The 23,128-nt window shown below is 39.4% G+C and overlaps 2 protein-coding genes across 2 annotated transcripts; both read left to right on the forward strand.

Moving 5' to 3' along the window:
• The first annotated feature begins 203 nt into the window (after positions 1-203).
• On the forward strand, positions 204-1,924 carry LOC122400615. The gene is given in 2 exon segments (XM_043402148.1): positions 204-1,464; positions 1,467-1,924. Coding segments are annotated over 2 exon segments (1,719 nt in total).
• A 15,947-nt stretch (positions 1,925-17,871) lies between these two features.
• On the forward strand, positions 17,872-20,273 carry LOC122400607. Its single transcript, XM_043402139.1, has one exon. The coding sequence runs from the start codon at positions 18,107-18,109 to the stop codon at positions 19,847-19,849; it is 1,743 nt and encodes a 580-aa protein (XP_043258074.1). The 5' UTR covers positions 17,872-18,106; the 3' UTR covers positions 19,850-20,273.
• Positions 20,274-23,128: the final 2,855 nt, after the last annotated feature.

Raw genomic sequence — 23,128 nt, forward strand, 5'->3', positions numbered from 1 at the left:
TCAAAAAACCGACTGACAAGTAACATCATTCTCATAACGGAACATTATCTTCAACGTATTTTTGTATATAGTGTTAAGTTTTACTCGTTGTTGTTTAATAAATAATTAGATTGTGTTTGATAAGGTGTAATTCGCGGAAGTGATCTTACAAGTCACTTTGATAAAATTGCGATTGGTAGGACGGTACAGACTTGTACATCAAAATGTCCTATCCAAGAAGAAACAGGGACGTCAATACTCGTGCATCGAAGCCTCCAAAGCGAAAGTTTCACGGGAATCAGTATCTTCAAAAAGAAGATGAACCCATGGGAGAAAGTGCATCCGCTCGAAAATTATCGACCTCGAGTACTTCCGACATTACCCATGTTTCTAAGTTTTCGTATCGAATAATAGAATTCGTAAGTTTTTTTGGTGCGCTATCAGATATAATTATTTGCAAAGACTGTAAAAAAAATATAAAATTTGAAGAAGAAAAAATTCGGGGCATCGGATTTAAAGTTGTTGTTTTGTGCCACTGCAGCCGTCGCCTAATTTCATCGGGGCCTTTCATAAATAACGGATATGAAATCAATCGACGAATAGTTTTCGCTATGCGACTTCTAGGCGTCGGTAGAGACGGCATAAATTTATTCTGCGGCATTATGGACATCGGGCAAGGGCTAAGTAAATCCATGTACGACCTTGTGGTGGGGCATATTCATACTGCCACGAAAACAGTATTCGACAGTTTATGCCAAAAAGCAATACACGAGGAAAAAGAAGAAACCGAGAAAAAAGGAAGATCACCAACAAATTTAAAAGTTTCCGGCGATGGGTCGTGGAAAAAACGCGGCTTCACTTCGTTGTTTGGTGTAACAACACTAATTGGCTACTATAGCGGCAAAGTGGTAGATCTCGTTGTCAAAAGCAGCTACTGTCAAGCATGCACGATTTGGCGACAAAAAGAAGCCACAGAGGAGTATGCCGAATGGTATGAAGATCATAAAGAAGAGTGCTCATCAAACCATGAAGGTTCGGCGGGAAAAATGGAGGTTGACTCCATCACAGAAATGTTTTCTACATCCGAAGAAAAATATGGAGTAAAATACGGAAACTACATCGGCGACGGTGACTCTAAAACATTTAAAGCTGTTTTAGATTTAAAACCATATGGAGACGATTTCCAAGTAACAAAAAGTGAATGCGTTTCCCACGTTGAAAAACGAATGGGCAGTCGGCTACGAAATATAAAAAAAGAAAAGAAACTTGGCGGAAGAGGGAAGCTAACTGACACCCTCATAAAAAAGTTAACAAAATACTACGGACTAGCAATCAGGAGGAATATTGAATCCGCTGATGAAATGGAGAAAGCCATAATGGCAACTTATTTTCATCTATGTTCGACGGATGAAAATCCAAGGCACGATAATTGCCCGGTAGGTGCAGACAGCTGGTGCGGGTATCATGCCGCTCAGGCCTCAGGTCAAAATTTCACAAGCACCCGCCTCCGTTTCATTCAGATGTCGAGAAAAATATTTTGCCCATTTATCAAAGCCTTTCTAATCACGACCTATTAGAAAGATGCTTAGGCGGGCATACACAAAATGCAAATGGAAACTTTAATGCTACAGTTTGGCGACTAACGCCAAAGCATTTGCATTCGGGGCGAAAAATAATCGAAATCGCCAGCTATATAGCCGCTGGCATATTTAATGAAGGGTATGCTGCCATTTTACATATAATGGAAACATTAGAAATAACAATCGGACCTCCGTGTAAGTTGTACGCCGACACTTACAATGCCAAGCGGACGAAGAGGCAGAAGCGCCGCAGCTTATGGAGCAGCAAAGAGGCTCGAATGGCTCGAAGACAATTGTAAATCGAGCAAAACGAGTTGTTCGAAGAAGCGGAAGGATTGTTATACGGGCCTGGAATAGCAGACTAACAGAAAACAGCTATAAGTATCCAAAAATCACATTCTTTCCGACTTTTCTGTACCGAAAACTTTAAACGTGTTTTTCTCGAAACTACTTTCTTACGATTTGCGGGTCAAATAATTCAAAAACTACTTGACTAATCGGGTTGCAATTTTACACACATATAGTTTACTACACGTACTAGTCGATGAACCTACAAAATAAATATATTAATTAATTTAAAGCATATTTATTGCATGAACAAAAATGAATTTTCCAGCGAAAAATCGCGTTTTATTTTCAAAGTGCCGCCACTTTGTCAATTTTCAAGTTTTTTCCACTTTTCAAGGTCCATCGACAAACTGTGTTCATAAAGAGTAAGAAATATTTTGTATTTTTATTTCAGACGAGTACAAAAGGAACAGGAGCACCCGCAAATTCAGGCGTTCGACGCCGAGACACTGTACATATGCCGTCCTACTTCCGCTATATAATTTTTTTAAAACTATTAGGCGTACAAATAAGTTTCCGCGGTTTGTCAAAAGATGGCCAAACCAGAAGGTTATGGAGAAATTGTCAGATGTAAAACGTAATATCCCAAGTTTCGTCATCCGGCAACACCATAACCTTAAAGTACTAGTGATTCCGTATCAGCATCACGTAATTTTTTTCCTGCAAAAATGTCAAGTTTTGTGCCGAATAAGTATCATTTGCGGGAACTTTTGATTTACTTCTTTAATTTGAAAAAATCTGCAGCTGAGGCGCATCGATTGCTTCTAGAAGCATATGGTGAAGCTGCTTTAAGTGAGAGAAGTTGTCAGGAATGGTTTCAAAAGTTTAAGAACGGTGAGTTTGACGTGAAGGACAAAGAACGCAGTGGAAGGCCGAAAGTGTACGAAGACATGGAATTAGAAGTATTATTGGAGGAAGATTCGTCCCAAACGCAAAAAGAACTTGCACTTACATTACAAGTGACTCAACAAGCAATTTCACATCGTTTAAAATCGTTGGGAATGATTCAAAAACAAGGAACTTGGGTTCCATATGAACTAAAGCCGAGAGACGTTGAACGCCGATTATGCATGAGTGAAATGCTGCTTGCCAGGAATAAAAAAAAGAGTTTTTTGCATCGTATAGTCACTGGTGACGAAAAATGGATTCACTACGATAATCCAAAGAAGAGAAAGTCATGGGTTAAGCCCGGCGAACCATCAACATCGACAGTTAAGCCGAATATTCATGGGAAAAAACTCATGCTGTGTATTTGGTGGGATCAGCTTGGTGTCGTGTATTATGAATTACTCAAACCAAGCGAAACCATTACTGGAGCTCTCTACCGAACACAATTGATGAGATTGAGTCGGGCACTTAAGGAAAAACGCGCCCATTACTACTCCAGACACGACAAAATTATTCTTTTACACGATAATGCTCGTCCACATGTTGCGGCGCCGGTAAAAACATACTTGGAAACACTCAACTGGGAAGTTTTACCCCACCCGCCGTATTCACCAGACTTAGCCCCTTCTGATTATCACCTGTTCCGGTCGATGGCACATGGTCTGTCTGAGCAGCGCTTCACATCATATGAAGACACCAAAAATTGGGTAGATTTGTGGATAGCGTCAAAAGATGAAGAGTTTTTTCGACGGGGTATCCGAATGTTGCCAGAAAGATGGGGAAAAGTAGTGGCAAATGATGGAAAATACTTTCAATAAAACGTAATGTACTGTTCCTTCACAATAAATTCCTAACTTTTTATAAAAAACCGAGGAAACTTATTTGTACGCCTAATAAAAAAAAATATTTTTACATAGTTTAATCAACAACCATTAAAACCGCATAGCTCCGAATTCGATTTAATAAATATTTTCTTTAAAATAAATTCCCAAAGATTCCTTTATTTCCTGGTGATCTACACCAGGATACCCCCTTAAGAAGAATAAGGTGCCCGTACTACCTGCTTTCATATTTCCTACTAATCGTTATAAAAACTTCAGAAAAATGGGTTTCTTTACCTGAACTCTAAAATCGTCGTTTTTCATAAAAAATTGTAAACTCATTAACAGTACCTGATTGTATATGTACAGAAAGTTTTGGATGGTTTTTATTAGTCTTATAATTAGGATTTAATGATACGGACATTTTCATAACAATAAAATGCCTGTCATTTGAATAGTAACGAAATTTGAAGGTGGGCAAACACTTATGGCCGGTAGTGTATATAAATGATAAAGACTCTCCGCTCGACTCCCAAGCGCGCCCAGGTATCCACGAGCGCTGAGTCAGGTAGTCCCTTTTTATGACTCACCTGGTAACGTAGATCATAGTACCTTTGCTTTGGGGTGGAACAGATGAGTCAGAAGAATAGAATAGAAGCTACTATAGAAGCGTCACCGTCATTCTGGATTCAGTTTAGCTTCGGCTTTTGCCTAGGACGCATCGTGAATATTCTACAGTTGCAAAATGTCATCGTATCCAAAAGGTGATCATAACACATCTGAAAGACGCCAAAAGCCACGGAAGAGATCTTTCCATGGGAATCAGTTTACTAGCAAAGATGCAAGTGAAACCGCGGGTCCGAGTGCTAGCGCGAAAAAACTTAGTACTGCTACGAGTGAAAACGTTCGCATGAATCCGTTACACTGTTATCGTTTCATTGAATTTTTCACTGTGTTCACGGCGTTGTCTGATATCCTTATTTGTGGGAGTTGCAAGCAGAACATAAAATTTGAAGAAACTGGAATCAGAGGCCTTGGTTTTAAGATTCTTGTCAATTGCCGATGTGGACGAAGAGAAATAAATTCAGGTCCCTTCATCAATACTGGTTTTAAAATCAATCGTAGAATTGTGTTCGTCATGCGTCTCTTAGGCATAGGTAGACAGGGGTTAAATACATTCTGTAATTATATGGACATCGGTAGCGGTTTGGCTGAAGAAAGTTACAATAAAGTCATATCCATGTGGTTTCGAAGAAAGTGTTTGAATTTTGCTGTAGAAAAGCTGTAGAGGAGGAAAAGGCAGAAAATGAGCAACGCGAGAGACCACTACTGGATTTAAAAGTATCTGGTGACGGTAGTTGGAAAAAACGTGGCTTTAAATCGTTGTTTGGCGTAACAACTCTCATAGGGTATTATTCTGGAAAAGTCGTCGATATGATGGCAAAAAGTAGTTATTGTCAAGCGTGTACATATTGGAAAAATAAGCCTCAAAATACAGTAGAATATCAAGAGTGGAAAGAAGAACATGATGAAGAAAACTGTGCACAAAATCACCATGGCTCTTCGGGAAGCATAGAGGTAGAATCAATCAAAGAGATGTTTTCGAGATCAGAAGAACTCTATGGAGTGAAATATGGAAATTACATTGGTGATGGTGATTCCAAAACTTTCAATGCAATCCTGAAACTCAATCCTTACGGCGATGAGTTTCCAGCTTGCAAGAGCGAATGTATTTGCCACGTTCAGAAAAGAATGGGGACTCGCCTGCGAAATATCAGGAAAAAGGAGAAACTAAGTGGCAAAGAAAAATTGACCGAGGTTTTGTTGAAGAAACTTGCTACTTATTACGGATTGGCAATACGGAGAAATATTAACAGCGTGGAGGACATGAAAAAGGCTATAATGGCCACATTCCATCATCTGCAGTCTACAGACGAAAATCCGCGACATGAAAACTGCCCGGAGGGAGTCGACAGCTGGTGCAATTGGCAGCAGGCTACAGCTCTCGGAACGGAGCCTGAGCCACATCCACCCCCATTACACCCGGATGTACAAGAGCATATTCGTCCTATATATGAAGATCTATAATAGCAAGAGAGGATTTATTGCAGAGATGTTTAGGCGGTCATACGCAGAATGCAAACGAAAGTTTTAACTCGACCGTTTGGCTATTAGCTCCGAAACATCTCCATTCTGGGTACAAAGTAATCGAGGTAGCGGCCTTTTTTGCTGCTATTTTATTCAACAAAGGAAATTCAGCCCTACTCATGGTCATGAATGAATTACAAATCGTAGTTGGCAGGCAGAGCTACGGATATGCTGAGCAAATGGATCAGATGCGCGTGGCTCGGCAAAATAGAAGAAACTCATTAGAGACAAAAGAAGCTCGAACAGCTCGTAAAGAGGAAATGCAAGCTGCAAATGAGTTCCATGAGGAAGAGGAAGGACTACTGTATGGTGCTGGAATCGCTGATTAATCGGTAAGACACTTTATCATTTGATTAAACGCATTTGAGTTTGAGTTTTTCGTTTGTGAAACTTTAAACGTGTTTTTCTCGAAACGACATTTTTTCAATTTGACGGAATCATAACTCAAAAACTAATTGATGGATCATCTTCAAATTTGGAACACGTTTACATAATATAATTTATTAAAACATGAACCTAAATTTGGAAAGCTTAGATTGTTTAAAACATATTTATTATTGCAAAATGCCGGGAAACAAAATGCTAAAAATCGATCATTTTCTTTTCAAACACGTTCCAACATTAAATTCTCGATTTCTTTTTAAAATTTAAGTTCATGTTCTTAAAAAACATCTCAAGAATGTATCAACATTTTTTGGACTATTTCAGATGCTAATTGCGAACTGCACGATTCCCGCAAGTCGACAACGATGATGAGGACACGCCAAGGGACACAGCGGATTACACCTTAATACAATGGATGAAACAACTTGAAAAAATTACCAGAGACATATGAAAATGTGAAAAAATTATTGTTAGAGTTGCGGAAATTTCCGTATTTTTTTCGCAATAAAAAAAATCCCAAAAATCATTTAATTTTCGGTCTCCTAAAGTGGTTGCCCCCCTTAAGCTGGAGATATATGGATCGGATGCAATTAACAGTCGAAAGAACACATCTTCCACAGTTTTCATTCTCGACATTTTTCATGAAAAGTCTTCACGGCTACTCCCACTTTCGAATTTGGACGACGTCCTTCGGGATAGAGATGACGACGATCTTACGGGACAGAGGGGGTGGGCGAAATATGCCTATAGGTGGAGACCTTGGAAGGGCCACACTAGGGGCATTGTGGGTCCCCCAAAGCAAAGCCCAGCGGGGATCACATGGCGGCCCTCAGGAGCGAGGGGTTCTCGCTGCCGCCGCATAAAAATGTTCAGCAAGAATTTATTTACCGCCTCCAAAAATGTATCCAGGTTCATGGTGCACATTTTGAACACCTTCTAAAATAAACATTTAATTTAAGACTGTTTCAATGAAATTGAAATTCCTTCATTTACCGTCTCCGAACGCGTACTGAAGTTACTGACAAACATTTCATAATTCCTTCGCTAAAGGTCACGTGAAGGTCAACATATCGCACATCGTTGGATTCGTCTTTTTATAAGCTATAAGACTGTTGTAGCGAAAATATGTGGTCCCATTTAAAAAAAATACGATGACCTTGAAATCTCGAAAAAAATGACCTTGAAAAAAAAATTCGATCCATCACCGTATTGGCGCCTTCGAACAGAATACTTTCTCCCGTTGACTTTTTTTTCTATCATACAAAATAAGCGATATATTTAAGGTGGTCAAGTTAGGTGAAATACCCTGTATATTTAATCTAAATCAGCTGCTGATTTTCTGTAATTTATAATTTTCTATCGATAAGTATATTCAGATAATCTTAATGTAGGTATATATCCTAATTGTATTACGCATTTATATGCGTTGCTAATAATCCTGTAGAGGGTTACACAGCATTCAATAAAAAAAAATAAAAAAAACACCCAAACTTGTGGCGACCACGGACAAATGTAAAGTGAGTGATCGTGACGCAGTCGCAATTATAATAACAACAGCTGAAGCTCTGAACCATAATGTCGATGATTTGATAATAAGTAAAACAACTATTCGTCGCTGTCGTACACGTTTGCGCGCTGAGAGAGCTACGTTATTACACACTACATTCAAACAAAAAGAATTCAATACAATTATAGTACATTGGAATGGAAAGATGTTACCATCATTAATGGGTAAAGAACAAGTACAGTGAAAACTCGATAAATGTCGCTACTCCGGGTCCGGTCAGCAACACTTACGGAATAGGAGAATCGTCTTTCGAATTTGATTGTAGTTTGCCGACGCTTCGAACGTAGAAAGAGTCAGTAGCTAAAGAAGAAAGAGGGACTGAAATTCGGATTTATCGCCCCAGTTTAAATATCCGCGTCAGTGTGACCACACTACTGCACAGAAGAAAGTTTTTTATTTTTTACTTTTTGTTAATAAAAATTTCACTATCATGTTGGGGAGATTTCTCTGATTAAAATGAGGCTAAACACGATATAAATCGGTCAATATTTGGTAGCATAATATTGAATTAAATATTGTACTTGCGAGTCTTTCTCTCTTTATTTATCCTTCTTGTGCTGTCCTTTTCTATGTTCGGAAATATCAAAGAACGACGCATCGAGGTGCTGGCTACATTTATCGAACGGGAGGTAGCTATTTTCAAACGGAACGGTTCCACCGTTTCGTAAGTGATCAAAAACTGCAACACTTATGAAATAGGGGGTTTCGTTAGCTACCACTGTTCGATAAATATACCAATCCACTGGCCTTGCGAAGATACGAGTACACAATACTTAATTCAATATTATGGTAACAAATATTGGCCGATTTATATCGTGTTTAGTCTCATTTTAATTAGAAAAATCTTCCCCACATGATAGTAAAATTTTTATTAAAAAAAAGTAAAAAATAAAAAACTTTCTTCTTGTACAGTAGTGTGGTCACACTGACAGGGACATTTAAACTAAGATGACGAAGGCAATAAAGATTTTTAAAGAAAGCCGCTACGTCTCCGGTTACACTTCGCCTCACTGGTTCAAGGGGGATACCCCTAGTGGTGGGGATAAAAATGTATCATTTATGGAACAGCTCTTGAGGACATTTATCGAGTTTTCACTGTAGATCGATTACCGATAATAATATCTTTCAATGGAAATGAACAGTTGCTTGGAATTCCAGCGATTTCTTCAGGCACTGGAAAAGAACAGGCCAATACTGTCTATGATTTACTTTATGAATGGGACCTTATTGATAAACTAGAAGCACTTTCTTGCGATACCACAGCGTCAAATATGGGACGATTACAAGGTGCATGCGTAATTTTGGAGCAAAAGATCGGGAGGGATCTTTTATATTTGCCTTGCCGACACAATATTTATAAGATAGTTTTACGGGGCGTTTTTGAGGAAACATTGTGTAAATCTACTGTACCTAATATTCCCCTATTTAAACGTTTTCAAGGATCCTGGTCTCAAATCAATAAATTAAATTTTAAATCGGGAGTTGACGATCAGATAGTTCAAGAGTCCGTTGACAATGTAGCAGAAATAATAAACTTTGCCTCATATAGTTTGGAATTTAAGCAACCACGAGAAGACTATCGCGAATTTCTGGAATTATCAATAATTTTTCTTAATGGAATAGTTCCGAAGTTTTCTTTCCGTATACCAGGAGCATTTCACCATGCTCGATGGATGGCCAAGGCTATATATTCTTTAAAAATATTTTTATTTCGGAACGAATTTGTTTTAACAAAAGATGAAGAAAATGGGATCCGCGACATTTGTATTTTTCTGATTAAACTGTATTTGAAAGCATGGATTCAAGCTCTAGTTGCTGCAAAAGCTCCTAGACAAGATTTCGAGTTTTTAAAAAACTTATATGCATATAGTGCAATTAATAAAAATGTAAGTCGCGGAGCATTGCATAAATTTTGTTATCATTTATGGTACTTAACACCAGAAGCAGCAGCGCTGGCCTTTTTTGACTCCAACATTACGCATGACGCTAAAAAACGAATGGTAGTAGCTTTAGATACTCTGAATGATACTGACGTCAAAAAATTAATAATTAGTTCGAATAATGTACCTCAATACATCAACAATGATATTGAAGGGTTTGTTTCCCAAAAAACGTTACAGTTTTTTAAAAGATTTGAGATACCCACAGATTTTATTAATAAGGATCCTTCAAAATGGGAAAATGATCCAAATTATAATATTGGATTAAATATAGTTAATAATTTAAGAGTGGTTAACGATTCAGCCAAACGAGGAGTGAAACTTATGCAAGAGTTTAATAATGTACTATCGCGAAATGAAGAGGAAAAACAAATTATACTGCAAATAGTTTCAGATTACCGAAAGCGCTATCCAGACGCAAAAAAACTTCGTTAATGAAGAATTTGTAAATTGTTTTTAAATGCGAGCATTAAAAAGTGTGTAAATTCAATATCCGTGTTTTCTTTTTTTCGCCTATTTATGATATAATATTATAATATAATGTTGCGAGCACCCTATGAAGAGATCCATGGCTCACTGGTAGCCGCGAGTGAGACAAGCGACGGCGGGGAGGAGACGATCGAATCGATCGGCCTGTCAAGCGGGGTCTTGGAGAAGGAACGCGATCGTGAACTGACGTTTTGGAGAATACCGAGTTTTCTTTGCTTCAATATTTATTGTCATTTCCTGTTAATGCTTAGTTGTGTTCTGCTGAATATTAAAGTTTCGTTATATCCGGAAACGTAATAATAATATTCACAATTTCATATTAAAAATACTATCTTCTTATTAAATATAAAATATTAATGACGAACATTCCTCCATTTTTAAAATTAATATTATTATTAACTTGCAAATAATATAAGAAAGAAATTAAAAGAATGGTCACTTTCATTAAAATACATAAAATTTAATATAATTAATTAAAACGATATAAATATTAATTAGTTATTATGTTGAAAAAATTATACTGTAGCACTATTATCGTAAATATTTGTGCACAAAAAGAACGTTTAACCATCATTCTAATATTTTTCTTCATACCTTTCCGTTCATACGAAATCTCACATTTATTGGAACTTTAACGCGGATGTGCCACATTGTGCCACGTCTTCCTCTTATCCGATCAACTTCATCTTTTACGGGAATTATTTTCTTATCCAATGAAACAATTTTAAGGGGCGGCGTAAAAAAATTTTGCAAAAAAATTTTCACCAAGAGTAGCTAAGGATCACCCTAGTGCGTACGGTTTGTAAGGCTATTTTCTCGCAGTTTACGATGACTGCACCACTTGAGTGAGGTCTGTTGCCTTCTTCAGAGTAACATGAACATTTGGAAATGTAATTCGAAACGAAAGAATGTTAGATAAGAGCACAGCGATCACTCTGGTGATTTGGTTAGATCAGTTCAGTTTAAATACTTGTAAGAGCACGATGGGCACGAAAAGAAGCGAAATAAGCGTAGAAATGCGTTCGAAAATACATACACTGCGGAGCATAACTATAGCACCACTAACATTTTTAACATTTCCGACCTGTAAGAAAATAATTTGAAACAACCAATTATATGGTATGAAAAAGCATTGTAAATAATGGATTTTAGGTGAAATTCATTGAAGTTGTCTACTTATATGTCAAGATGTAATCGATAATCGTTTGGCGATCGGTGCAAAACAATAGAATCAGTTCATTTTTAACGCACTTCAAGGGTTTCTGTTGGAATTTTTTTAGTAAACCCGGGAATTCTTAGTTAATTAATACAATGCCACGTGGCAGCTACCTTAACCAGTTAACTGTGATTGACGAGTATACTCGTCATGGAGAAGTGGCACGATTTTGTGTATTGACGAGTATACTCGTCATGCCTATAAAGTAGTTACCATTGACTATTTAAATTGTAATTTTTGACAAAAACAAAACATATTCTTAAACTTCAAGATGTTTAGAATATTTTGAGGCCATGCCGGAATAAAACAAGCAAATAAAAAATATAAATAATTTGAGATGAACTTATGCATTCCCGTATGCACCGGCTGAAACAGCTTACCAGTTCGCATAACGAATTTATTTATGTGCAATGATAACGTTTTTTAGATGTTAGCCTAAAAGGGGCAAAGGCAAAAGTCAGAAAGTTGATTTATAATAGGGTTCCTTCAGATATGGTCAGTCATGGGACAAATGCGTGACACCGACCAGGCGCTGAGATATCTAGCTATCGAGTGGTGTAAATGCCAATTGTTTGATGTTAGAACCATGTGCTGACATTAGAGTAATGCCCCAATACCGTGCTGCCTAAAGAACAGTTATTTTATTGGGGTGGAAAAGGCAAGGATGCTTTCTGGTAAGAGGACTGCGATCAACCCTACAGCACCTACTCCAGAACTTCCTTAGTGTCAAGGCAGGTAGAAAATATTTTGTCAGTAAGGAAGGAAGTAAATCAGTGTGTGTTTAGGTCTCTCAGTCCGGGAATTTTGACGGTCACTAAAATTCATAGATATTCATAAAAACTTACCGTTGGAAGGACCGTCGGCCTCACGAAACCGTGACTGGGCTAAATGACTTTATAGCCCCGTATATAGACCAAATGACCTACAGTTGGAGGAACCGTAAAGGTCCCTCGTTATTGTTATTATCCAAAAACATGCGCTTTACACCCCCACACTGATACCACCGAAATCCACACCCACGAGTAAGCCCATAGGCCAATTTCAACACTCTACAAACTTCACACAAACCTATCAGAAGGCAGTGAAATACCAACTCCCCTACTTTGCCGCATTTTCGAAAATATATAAGGGTTCTTTCGCATTTTTTAATTACTATACATCCACAAAACTCGGTGACTTCCTGAAAGCTAACTCGTGAGCAGTGCAGCAACTTTGAATTTTCGGTGATCTTGATCTTCATCTTACTGTATCAAACACCAAAAAATGTGTGTCAGTGCATATCTTATCAAGTGTTAGCGGTTCTTATCAAGTAAGTACAGTGCAACGTAAGAATTTCAAGTGCGTAAATATTATAAAATTGTTCAGAAAAGTTCTGTAAATTACTATTTTTTTATTTTTAGTTCATTTTATCCCTAAAATGAGCAGTTATAGCAGCGACGATGATATTGTTTCACCTACAATGAAGCGAAGACATTTACAACTACTTTCATCGTCTTCCGAGGACGTCAGCGATGAAGACATCGAGCCTGACACTCAATCCGATCACAGCATATCTGAATATACTGACTCCGAGGACGACGAATTTGAGAATGAAAATCAGGACACAAATGCTACCTGGAATACCACAGGAGGTAACAGAGAACCTTTTCAATTTTCTGCGAATCCTGGCCAGCAACAAATAGTACCAAGACGTTACAGAAATAAGAGTTTGTATTATATGGAAAAATTTCTAGATGACGAGCTTATTAGTATTATAGTAACGCAAACAAATTTATATACTGAACAATTTTTACAAAGCCATCCAAATCTAAAGCCGCGATCAAGGGTGAGGAAATGGTATCCGACTAATAACAATGAAATTAGATGCTTTATCGCGCTCTTGATCTTGCAGGGCATCGTAAAAAAGCCCACTCTTCAAATGTACTTTTCAAACAGGGAATGTATTCGTACGCCGTTTTTTCCTAAAGTTATGTCAGCCGATCGATTTTTATTGTTGTGTAAATTCCTTCACTTCGAAGATAACCAACCTCGCGATGAGACGAGGCCAAGAACAAAAGTGACTAAAATCAAAACGGTTTTGGACAATATTGTAAAAAAGTGTCAAATTTTATATATTCCGCAAATGGATATTTGTATAGATGAATCACTGTTAATGTGGAAAGGACGATTATCGTGGAAACAATATATCCCATCAAAAAGAAGTCGATTTGGAATAAAATTTTTTGTTTTATGCGAGAGTGAGTCGGGATATATATGGAATTTTTTCATATATACCGGAAAAGATACTGATTATAACCAACGTTATCTAGAATTTAACATTTCTGCACGTATTGTACTGCAGTTATGTAGCGACCTTTTAGATCGTGGATATAGACTATATTTAGACAATTGGTATACCAGCATTCCATTGATGGAAAAATTATGCATGCATAAGACGGACGTGGTTGGAACCATTCGGAAAAATAGGATTGGCATTTCTTCAGAAGTGATACAAACCCCTATTAGAAAAGGCGAATGCGTTGTTAGGTTTAAAAATAAAATTATGTTAATGAAATGGAAAGATAAAAGGGACGTTTATTTAGTAAGTACTGTACATAATGACAACATAATAGAAACAGAGAAAAGGAAAATAATAACAAGAAAACCGGAACTAGTGATTGATTATAATAAAAAAATGGGTGGAGTGGATATGAGCGATGGAATTATCATAGCGTACTCCACAGCAAGAAAACGACTCAAGAAGTACTATAAAAAAATATTTCTCCATTTCTTAGACATAATTTGTCTGAATGCATTTGTATTATATAAAAAAAATAATGGAACATTATCGCGAATCAACTATTTGCTAGAATTTATTGAAGACACTCTTGCGACGTATCCAATTCAAAGAGAAAAATCGACACAAACCCGGCCATTTAGACCTAATGTAAGCCAATTAGGCGGAAATCATGTTCCGGATTATATACCCGGAACTTCAAAAACAAACAACCCTACGCGAAGGTGTTCACACTGCTATAAACGTAAGATCAGGAAGGAATCGCGTTACTGGTGTTCCATTTGTAAAGTCCCATTGTGTATAGTACCCTGTTTCGCTGAATACCACTCCACAGCAAGAATTTAAATTCTTCCTTTTATATGTATAATATTTAGTTTTTATTGCGTGTTTAGTTTCATATGTATGTAATACATGTGTATGTTAAACAAATAAGTAAATATTACTAATAAAATTGTCAATTTTATAAAATAAACCCATCTTTTTGATCCAATATCTTACCAGCGCAACTTACTCTGTGATTGACGAGTATACTCGTCATGGCTCGATTCTGGCGACACAAAACGGTGCGCGCACTCAAACGAGCGCGCCACAGTTAACTGGTTAATGAACAAGAGCAAGGTGCAATTTTGTGTACAAAGAGCAAAAAATGGGGATACGCGAAATCGCACGTAAACTCGGGCGATCTCATAAAGTTGTACTGAATTTTTTACGAGATACTACTAAGTATGGGGAAAATAAGAAAGGGGGACCTAAGAAGAAGTTATCCCCTCGTACTGAAAGGCAAATTGCTAAAGTTGCGAGCAATAGGGGAGCGGAGACTAATACCGTACAGCAGTGTTTACACGGAAGGAATCGAGTTACATATGTTTGCCTTTGTCACACTCGTTCGTTTAGTAGTGTTTCGCATCCTCGTCAGTTATTGCGTCATTCCGCGCAACGATTTCGGTGCAGTTGGATGTGTTGTGGTTTTGTACTCGCTGTTACAACATTGTAACGTCAGAAAATAAGCCGTAAATACATATTTTTATTAAATTCTGTAGTGACGGTATTATATTTCATACTGTAAGACTATTTTGCATGAGATCATGGTCGATGTATCACTTTATTGCGTTTGTATTTGTAACTACACGTCGTTGAAAGCCAAAATTCGGTTTCGGAAATTTCCGTACACTGTACGGTATTACCCGCTATAACTATTTGTATTACATATACCGTTAGATTTGTTTTACTTTGTAGACCGTCAAAGGGGGCCGTGGGCCGCGGGCCGCCAGTTCGGACCGGGTGCAAAAGTCGATCGGCTGCACGTGTCCGTGGAACATCGTCGAACGATCGAGAAGGTTCCACGGCACGCGCCGGGAAGTTTTGCACCCGGTACGAAAGAGCCAAAAGACGATCGGGTCTGGGGGTATATAAGCCCGGGCCCCGATCGCCCGAGAGAGTCAGAATCAGAGATAGTCAGAGTGTCAGTCACAGTCAGTCAGTCAGTTTTTTTATTCAGATCTCCGTTGATTTGTCGGTCTGTACATTGTTATAAAATAAAGAACATTTTAACCCGAATTGTGAGTGTAAAAGTTTCCTACCACCTCTCCAATTGTCCACAGAAATTCAGAAGTGGGATAAAGAACTTGTTTCCTCTTGACGAGATACGATCGCGTGCGACTAAGTGAGAATTGTGTTAATTGTCTCGCTCAGCAGTCTGATCGTGGAATAATTGCGTCTCTCGACATAGGGTAGTGCGGTTAACATATTGTGTAGCGAGAGGATCCAGCATTGGTGCAATTGTGTGAACTCGAGCGACGTTAATCGTACCAGCAACATGTCGAAAGATTACACGAGTAACGAGTTGAAAGAGTTTCTGCGTGTACGAAATTTGGCAGTGTCGGGCTCAAAATCAGAATTGATTCTGAGATTGGAGGAGTTCGATAGTGACATTTGGAATGTAATTGCGGCGGGGAAAGAAATGGCCCAGCAACGACGAGAGGAGGAAGAAGAAGCAACTAGACCGGTTGTTCGGGACGGCAGACACAGGGAGAGCGATCTGGCAGCACGAGAATTGGAACTAGTGCGGAGAGAACGCGATCTTCTGCAGCGGGAAGTTGAGCTCCTGCGCCGTGAACAAGCTGGATTGAGTAATCGATTGATGGACAGCCCAGGATTGTCAATGGGTAGCAGTCAGGGTGCTTCGTCCAGAAATATGAGTGTACGTGCCATCAGCGATTTATTGGGTGAATTTGATGGTCACGACAACACGTATTGGAAGTGGGAGCAGCAGGTACGACTTTTGCGAAACACGTATGAGCTAGACGACAAGGCCACACGAATTTTGGTTAGCTCGAGATTGAAGGGACGCGCCGCCAGTTGGTTTCACTCAAGAGCGGAACATCTCATAATGGATATCGAGACGCTGTTGCAGGAGATGAAGTCCATGTTCGATCATCGTCCGAATAAGTTAGCGGCGCGCAAAGAGTTCGAAAACAGGGTGTGGACCGCAGGCGAGCGCTTCTCGGATTACCACCACGATAAGGTGATTTTGAGGAATCGAGTACCGATCCCGAACGATGAATTAATTGATTACCTCATCGACGGGATCACCGACTTGCGGCTTCGGGACCAGGCCCGAATATTACGGTTCCGAACCACGGCAGATTTATTGGAGGCGTTCGAGAACATTACTGTCGAACCAAAGAAGATTGTTCCCGGTGAACGGAAACAAGTTATCAACAAGTGGCACAGCGACCCGAGGGAGAGGCAGAAGCCGGAGGCGCAGAGGAAACCAGTGCGGTGTTTCAACTGTGGGGAACCCGGACATATTTCCCTGAGATGCCCAAAACCGAAACAAAGAGAGTCCGGATCCTGTTTCGGGTGCGGGTCGACGGCCCATCAACTCGGGAATTGCCCGCGACGAATGCCGAATCTGCGAGAAGGAAGCAGCGCACGGAGGGAACCGAGCGCGACCACTTCAACAAACATGGTTCAACCAACCCTTCCAGCGCCGTACCTCCTCCAGCTGAGTTATAGCGTAATTGATAAGAACAATCACTATTGTAAGTATGTATTAAGCGCCATGTTAGATTCCGGATCGCCGATTAGTTTTATTAAAAATAGTATTGTCCCGGTAGAAGCGCGGACTCCGTTGTCGAATAACATTCAGGAATTTGCGAGAATTAACGGCTCGCGAATGGAAATTTCAGGCCTTTTTAATTGCGAAGTCGACGTAGAAGGAATCCCTATTGAATTAACATTTTACGTAGTTCCGGAAGATACAATGTCGTTTATGGCAGTACTCGGTCGGGATTTTTCCTCCCACCCATTGGTGAAATTGTCTTTCGAGGACGGGCTCGTAGTATCTCGGAGAAGTAAATCGCTAAAAGAAGTAGACGTAGCCACAACACAAATTATGAATATCGATTGTATTAATGAACCGTTTACCACTTCCGAGAAATTGGCTATTAAGGCAGTATTGTCGTGCAGAAATTTGAAAAAATTGATTTTGAGTTTTTCGAATTTTATTATACTGCAAACCTTTCTAATTACGCCTGTTAAAACCGTATAACGATACTCATAAAATCAGCTGAGTTATAGAAATTATAAGTTCAGTCTGGGAGCGCGGCCAAGACGCAGCTGCGCGCTCTTACTGAGAAGGAACCGCGCGTCTCTATCACTGCGTTACTTACATTTGTTACTTATTATTATCCGATATTATATCGGATATAAAATTCATCAATTAGCGGACAATATAGCGAACCAAATAACAAGTGATGGTAAGCAAAAACAAAATATAGTCTACATTTGTTACTATGACTTGTTGGCTAGGTAACAAATCGTGGTAACAATGCGAAGCGCGGTAACAAACGAGCGCGCAGCTTATTATTTCAATACATTATAACGATAGACCTGTTCGGATCTGCTCGAACATAACATTGTACTGTATTGAATTAGTAAACCCAAAACTAGCGAAACTAGGAGCAAAATGAGTAGTAGGAAAGGTACGAAAACAAATATTTCTCGCGCGTGTCGGAGTTCAGTGACCAAAAAAAGAAAATTTAGGGGCAATCAGTATGCTGAGAAAATGAGTGAAAATTTAATAAGTGCAACAGCAGCAAAGTTGCGAAGAACTGGTGACATGGAAATTCCGCTTGATATACAACATGGTTATTGTATATTAAATTTTTACACTGCTTTTGCTGCAATCAGTGCTTCTGTTATTTGCAAGACCTGTAAAAACGAAGTTCATTTTACTAAAACCAGCTCTCGCGGGTTAGGTTTCAAAATCAAATTGCAATGTACGTGCGGTTTCCAGTATATAAACTCTTCTCCGTTTATCGATAAAGCATTTGAAGTCAATCGTCTGATTATAGTGGCAATGCGATTGTTAGGAATTGGCAGAGAAGGAGTGAATTTATTTTGCGGGATAATGGATATCGGACTTGGACTTTCAACATCGTGTTATTCTTCTGTGATGAAAAAGTTTCATTCCGCGTCTGCAGCTGTGTACAATTGCGTGCTGCAAAGAGCCATGGATGAGGAGAAAGAAATGACTCTTGAAACAGAATCTTCATCATCGAATCTAACAGTGTCAGGGGATGGGACTTGGAAAAAAAGAGGTTTTAGTTCACGATTTGGTGTGACTACTTTAATCGGTAAATACAGCAAGAAAGTGCTAGATGCTGTGATCAAATCAAGCTTTTGCCAAGCTTGTGCCTTATCGAAAAGCAAAATGGCTACTGAGGAATTCGATATTTGGTTTGAAAATCACAAAGAAAAATGTAGTAATAACCACCATGGCAGTGCGGGTAAGATGGAAGTCGACGCGGCAGTAGAAATGTTTTTTCGATCGGTGGAAAAATATGGTGTAAAATATACTCGATACATCGGCGATGGAGATTGCAAAACATATAAAGCAATTGTAGACGCGTGCCCTTACGGCGAAGATACAATTGTAGAAAAAAAAGAGTGTATTGGGCATGTTGCAAAAAGAATGGGGGCAAGATTACGCAGCGTGAAAAAGCAGAGTAAAGGCATAGGTGGGAAAGGCAAAGGAAAATTGACTGACAAGGTTATCGGTGATTTGACAATTTACTATGGTTTGGCTATTAGAAGACATTGTCACTCGATCGAAGAAATGAAGAAGGCTGTATGGTCAACATTCTATCATTACGCTTCGAGTGACGAAAATCCTCAGCACACATATTGCCCTCCGGGACCTTCAAGCTGGTGTAAGTGGCGTAACGCAGAGACTGCTGGATCGCTCGAGGAATTTAGTCATGATAAACCACCTCTTTGTGATGAAGTTTTAAAAGCTATAAAACCTGTATATGAAAATCTTTCATCACAGGATTTGTTAGAGCGGTGCTTAGGAGCGGAGACGCAAAATAATAATGAATCTCTAAATTCATTGATTTGGACTTTTGCTCCTAAACATATTCACTCTGGAACCGCTACGGTTGAAATCGCCACTTTTTTGGCTGCCTGCATTTTTAACGAAGGGTTTTCAAGCATATTAAAAATATTAGACACGATGGGTGTCAAAATCGGACAGCAAGCAAAGACATATGCAATGTTACGCGACCAAAATAGAATTGACCGTTCCGAAAGACGAGCGTCAGCCGCTTCAAAAAAAGCTAGGACTGCTAGAAGAGAAGCACTGTCTGACAAAAATCAATTTCACGAGACAGAGGAAGGAGCCATTTATGGATCCGGGTTGGCTGATTAATTAGTAAGAATCAATAATTTCATTCAAACCTCATCAAACAGTACGAAAACTTTAAACGTGGTTTTCTCAAAACGATGTTTTACAAATTGGCAACCACGATATCTCAGAAACCAATTGGCCGATTGAGCTCAAATTTAGTATACACCTTCAGTAGACTGTTTTCTGACGTTGGTAGCACAATTGAGCCAAAATGTTTTTGTTGTGTTTTCTTTTAACTTGTAGAAGAGACAAAAACATAGGAAAAATCGATATTACAGTTTAGCATACCGCCATTTTGTAAAGAAGTATTTTTCCTGCCCGTATCTGGTACCAACCATCACAACACCCGTATAAATTAAGAATATGTTTGGTTTATTTTTTTTAGATGTATACAACGTCCACAACATTGGTTGCTAATTACAGGTCTTTCCCGCGCACCATCGTATTCAAGGATACAAAAATACATAACATTTTTTTTCTTTTTTTTTTTTTTTTTTTTTTTTTTTTTTTAATTTGTGCACATTTCTAACGAAGCAATAAATATGTGTAAAAAATTTTAGAAAGAAAACCCCAACAGTTTTAAATTTATTCTATCCTACAAATTACCTCCAAAACAGCACTATACACGACAATACTGCCTTAAGGACTCATACGCGGTAGATTACATAAAAACGATGAACTCGAGTACGGAACACGTCGATTTCGAAATGAAAATTGTCCTGAAACACGCACAGCCAATTAGTTTTAGACCGCGACGACTTTCGTACGCGGATAAGGAGAAAGTGCAAATTATTTTAGACGATTTGTTGAAACGGAATATAATACGGCCGAGCGAATCTCCGTATAGCAGTCCGATTGTTTTAGTCAGGAAAAAGAGCGGCGAAACTCGACTCTGCGTGGACTACCGCGAACTAAATAAAATCACGGTTAAAGATAATTTCCCCAGCCAATTAATTGACGATAACATTGATCGATTGAAGGGTAAACGCTACTATACCACACTTGACTTGAAAGACGGCTACTATAATGTTCGCATGGCGGAAGAATCGGTCGAATCCACATCTTTTGTAACGCCTCTCGGACAATATGAATTCTTGTATTGTCCCTTTGGGTTAACCAATGCGCCGAAAGTTTTTGCACGGTTCATTAAGAAGCTGTATTCGGATCTAATCAGAACAGGGAAGGTGCTAGTCTATTTCGACGACTTTTTGATTGCCACCGAAACTCTTGACGAACATTTGCAAATTTTACGGGAAGTCTTCCAAATTGCCGGGAAAAACCGATTAGTTTTTAAATTGAATAAATGTACTTTCGCGCAGACAGCAATCGATTATTTAGGATACCGAGTGGACGTTCAAGGGATTCGACCGAACGACAGCAATATTGAGTCTGTTATCAATTATCCGATACCGCGCAACGCGAAGGATGCGCTCCGTTTTGTATCCCTCGCTAGCTACTTCCGTCGTTTCATATCAGGATTCTCGCTTATTGCGAAGCCTTTATACAATTTGGTTAAGCAAGGGGTTAAGTTCATATTCGGGGAAAAAGAAAACGAGGCCTTCGAGACCCTGAAAAGGCAATTAGCAAGTAAGCCAATTCTCTCTATTTACTCCCCGACCGCCGAAACGGAACTTCACTGTGACGCTAGCGCATCGGGATTTGGCGCAATGTTGCTCCAGAAGCAGGGAGACGGATATTTTAAACCGATCGCGTATTATAGCCAACGGACAACACCGACGGAAGCGAAGTACCATAGCTTCGAGCTGGAGTGCCTCGCGGTAGTGAACGCGCTAAAACGTTTTAAAGTCTACCTGAGCGGAATACGGTTCCGAATTATTACCGATTGCGATAGCTTCCGTTTAACACTAGGTAAGCAGAACGTGAATCCAAGAATTTCTCGTTGGGCTTTGTACCTGCAGGATTTCGACTACGAAATTCACCATAGACCGGGGAAAAGAATGAATCACGTAGATGCGCTCAGCCGTTGTCACAGCGTGCTAGTAATTGAGGGCAATACCTTCGAGCAAACACTGTCGGTGTGTCAAAATAAAGATCCCGAGATAGGGAAAAATTCGAGACCAGTTGGAAAAGGGGGAGTTAAAGCAATTCGAACTTCGCGACGGACTCGTGTACCGGAAAGATAGGACAAAGAAGCTGCTATTTTACGTACCGCGATCGATGGAAGATAACGTGATTCGTACGTGTCACGACGATCTCGGGCACGTAGGGCAAGACAAAGTTGTTAGTAATCTCGGGAAATTGTATTGGTTTCCGAACCTGCGGGGAAAGGTTAAGGAGTATATTTGTAATTGTTTGCGATGTATTGAATTTTCGCCATCGGATGGTAAACAGACGGGACATCTGCATAGCCTACCTAAAGAAAGCGTGCCATTTCACACCATCCATCTGGACCATTTAGGGCCACTAGAGAAGACAGGGAGGGGTTACAAACATATACTGGCTATAGTTGACGGGTTTACAAAATTCATTAAACTATACCCATGTAAGTCAACCGGTTCCCAAGAGGTAATCAGGTTTTTAAGGGAATATTTCCGGGCCTACAGCAGACCGGAACGAGTAATTACCGATCGCGGAACCGCGTTCACATCAAGCGGTTTTAAAGACTTTTTAGAGACCGAGGGCATTGGCCATATTTTGATTGCGGTTGGTACACCTCGGGCAAATGGGCAAATAGAGCGGTTCAATCGTGTAATAACTCCGATGATAGCAAAGTTGAGCGAAACCCCAGATAAATGGGACCGTGTGCTTGAACAGGTCGAATTTGCGATAAACAACACAGTTTGCCGAGCGACGAAAGACACGCCTAGTCGATTATTGTTTGGCGTTGAGCAGGCAGGAAAGCCACACGACTACCTGCGGCTTTTGATACGGACGGCCTCAAGCGAAAATAGGGACTTAGAGGAAATCCGCGGGAAGGCAGCGGAAGCCATTCGGAAAATACAAACAATCAATGAAAATTATTATAATAGGAAACATAAGGAGGCATTTGTGTACAACGTAGGAGACTACGTCATGATTAAAAATGTCGATACGTCAGCGGGCGTAAACAAAAAACTATTGCCTAAGTTTAAGGGGCCATACGAGGTAAAGAAAGTTTTAGATTGCGACCGATATGTAATTGGGGATATTGACGGATTCCAAATAAGCCAAAGGCCTTACAGCGGCGTTTTATCACCGGACAATATGAAACCGTATATCGCGACATGACATTGGCCTTTTGCGATCGGGTTAGCCGAGACGGCTAACAGGTCAGGATGGCCGAACTGTAGACCATTAGAT

The sequence above is a fragment of the Colletes gigas genome, unplaced genomic scaffold (genome assembly GCF_013123115.1).
Source record: "Colletes gigas isolate AHSC1104 unplaced genomic scaffold, ASM1312311v1 Colletes_gigas_Sc00019, whole genome shotgun sequence".
Lineage (NCBI taxonomy): Eukaryota > Metazoa > Arthropoda > Insecta > Hymenoptera > Colletidae > Colletes > Colletes gigas.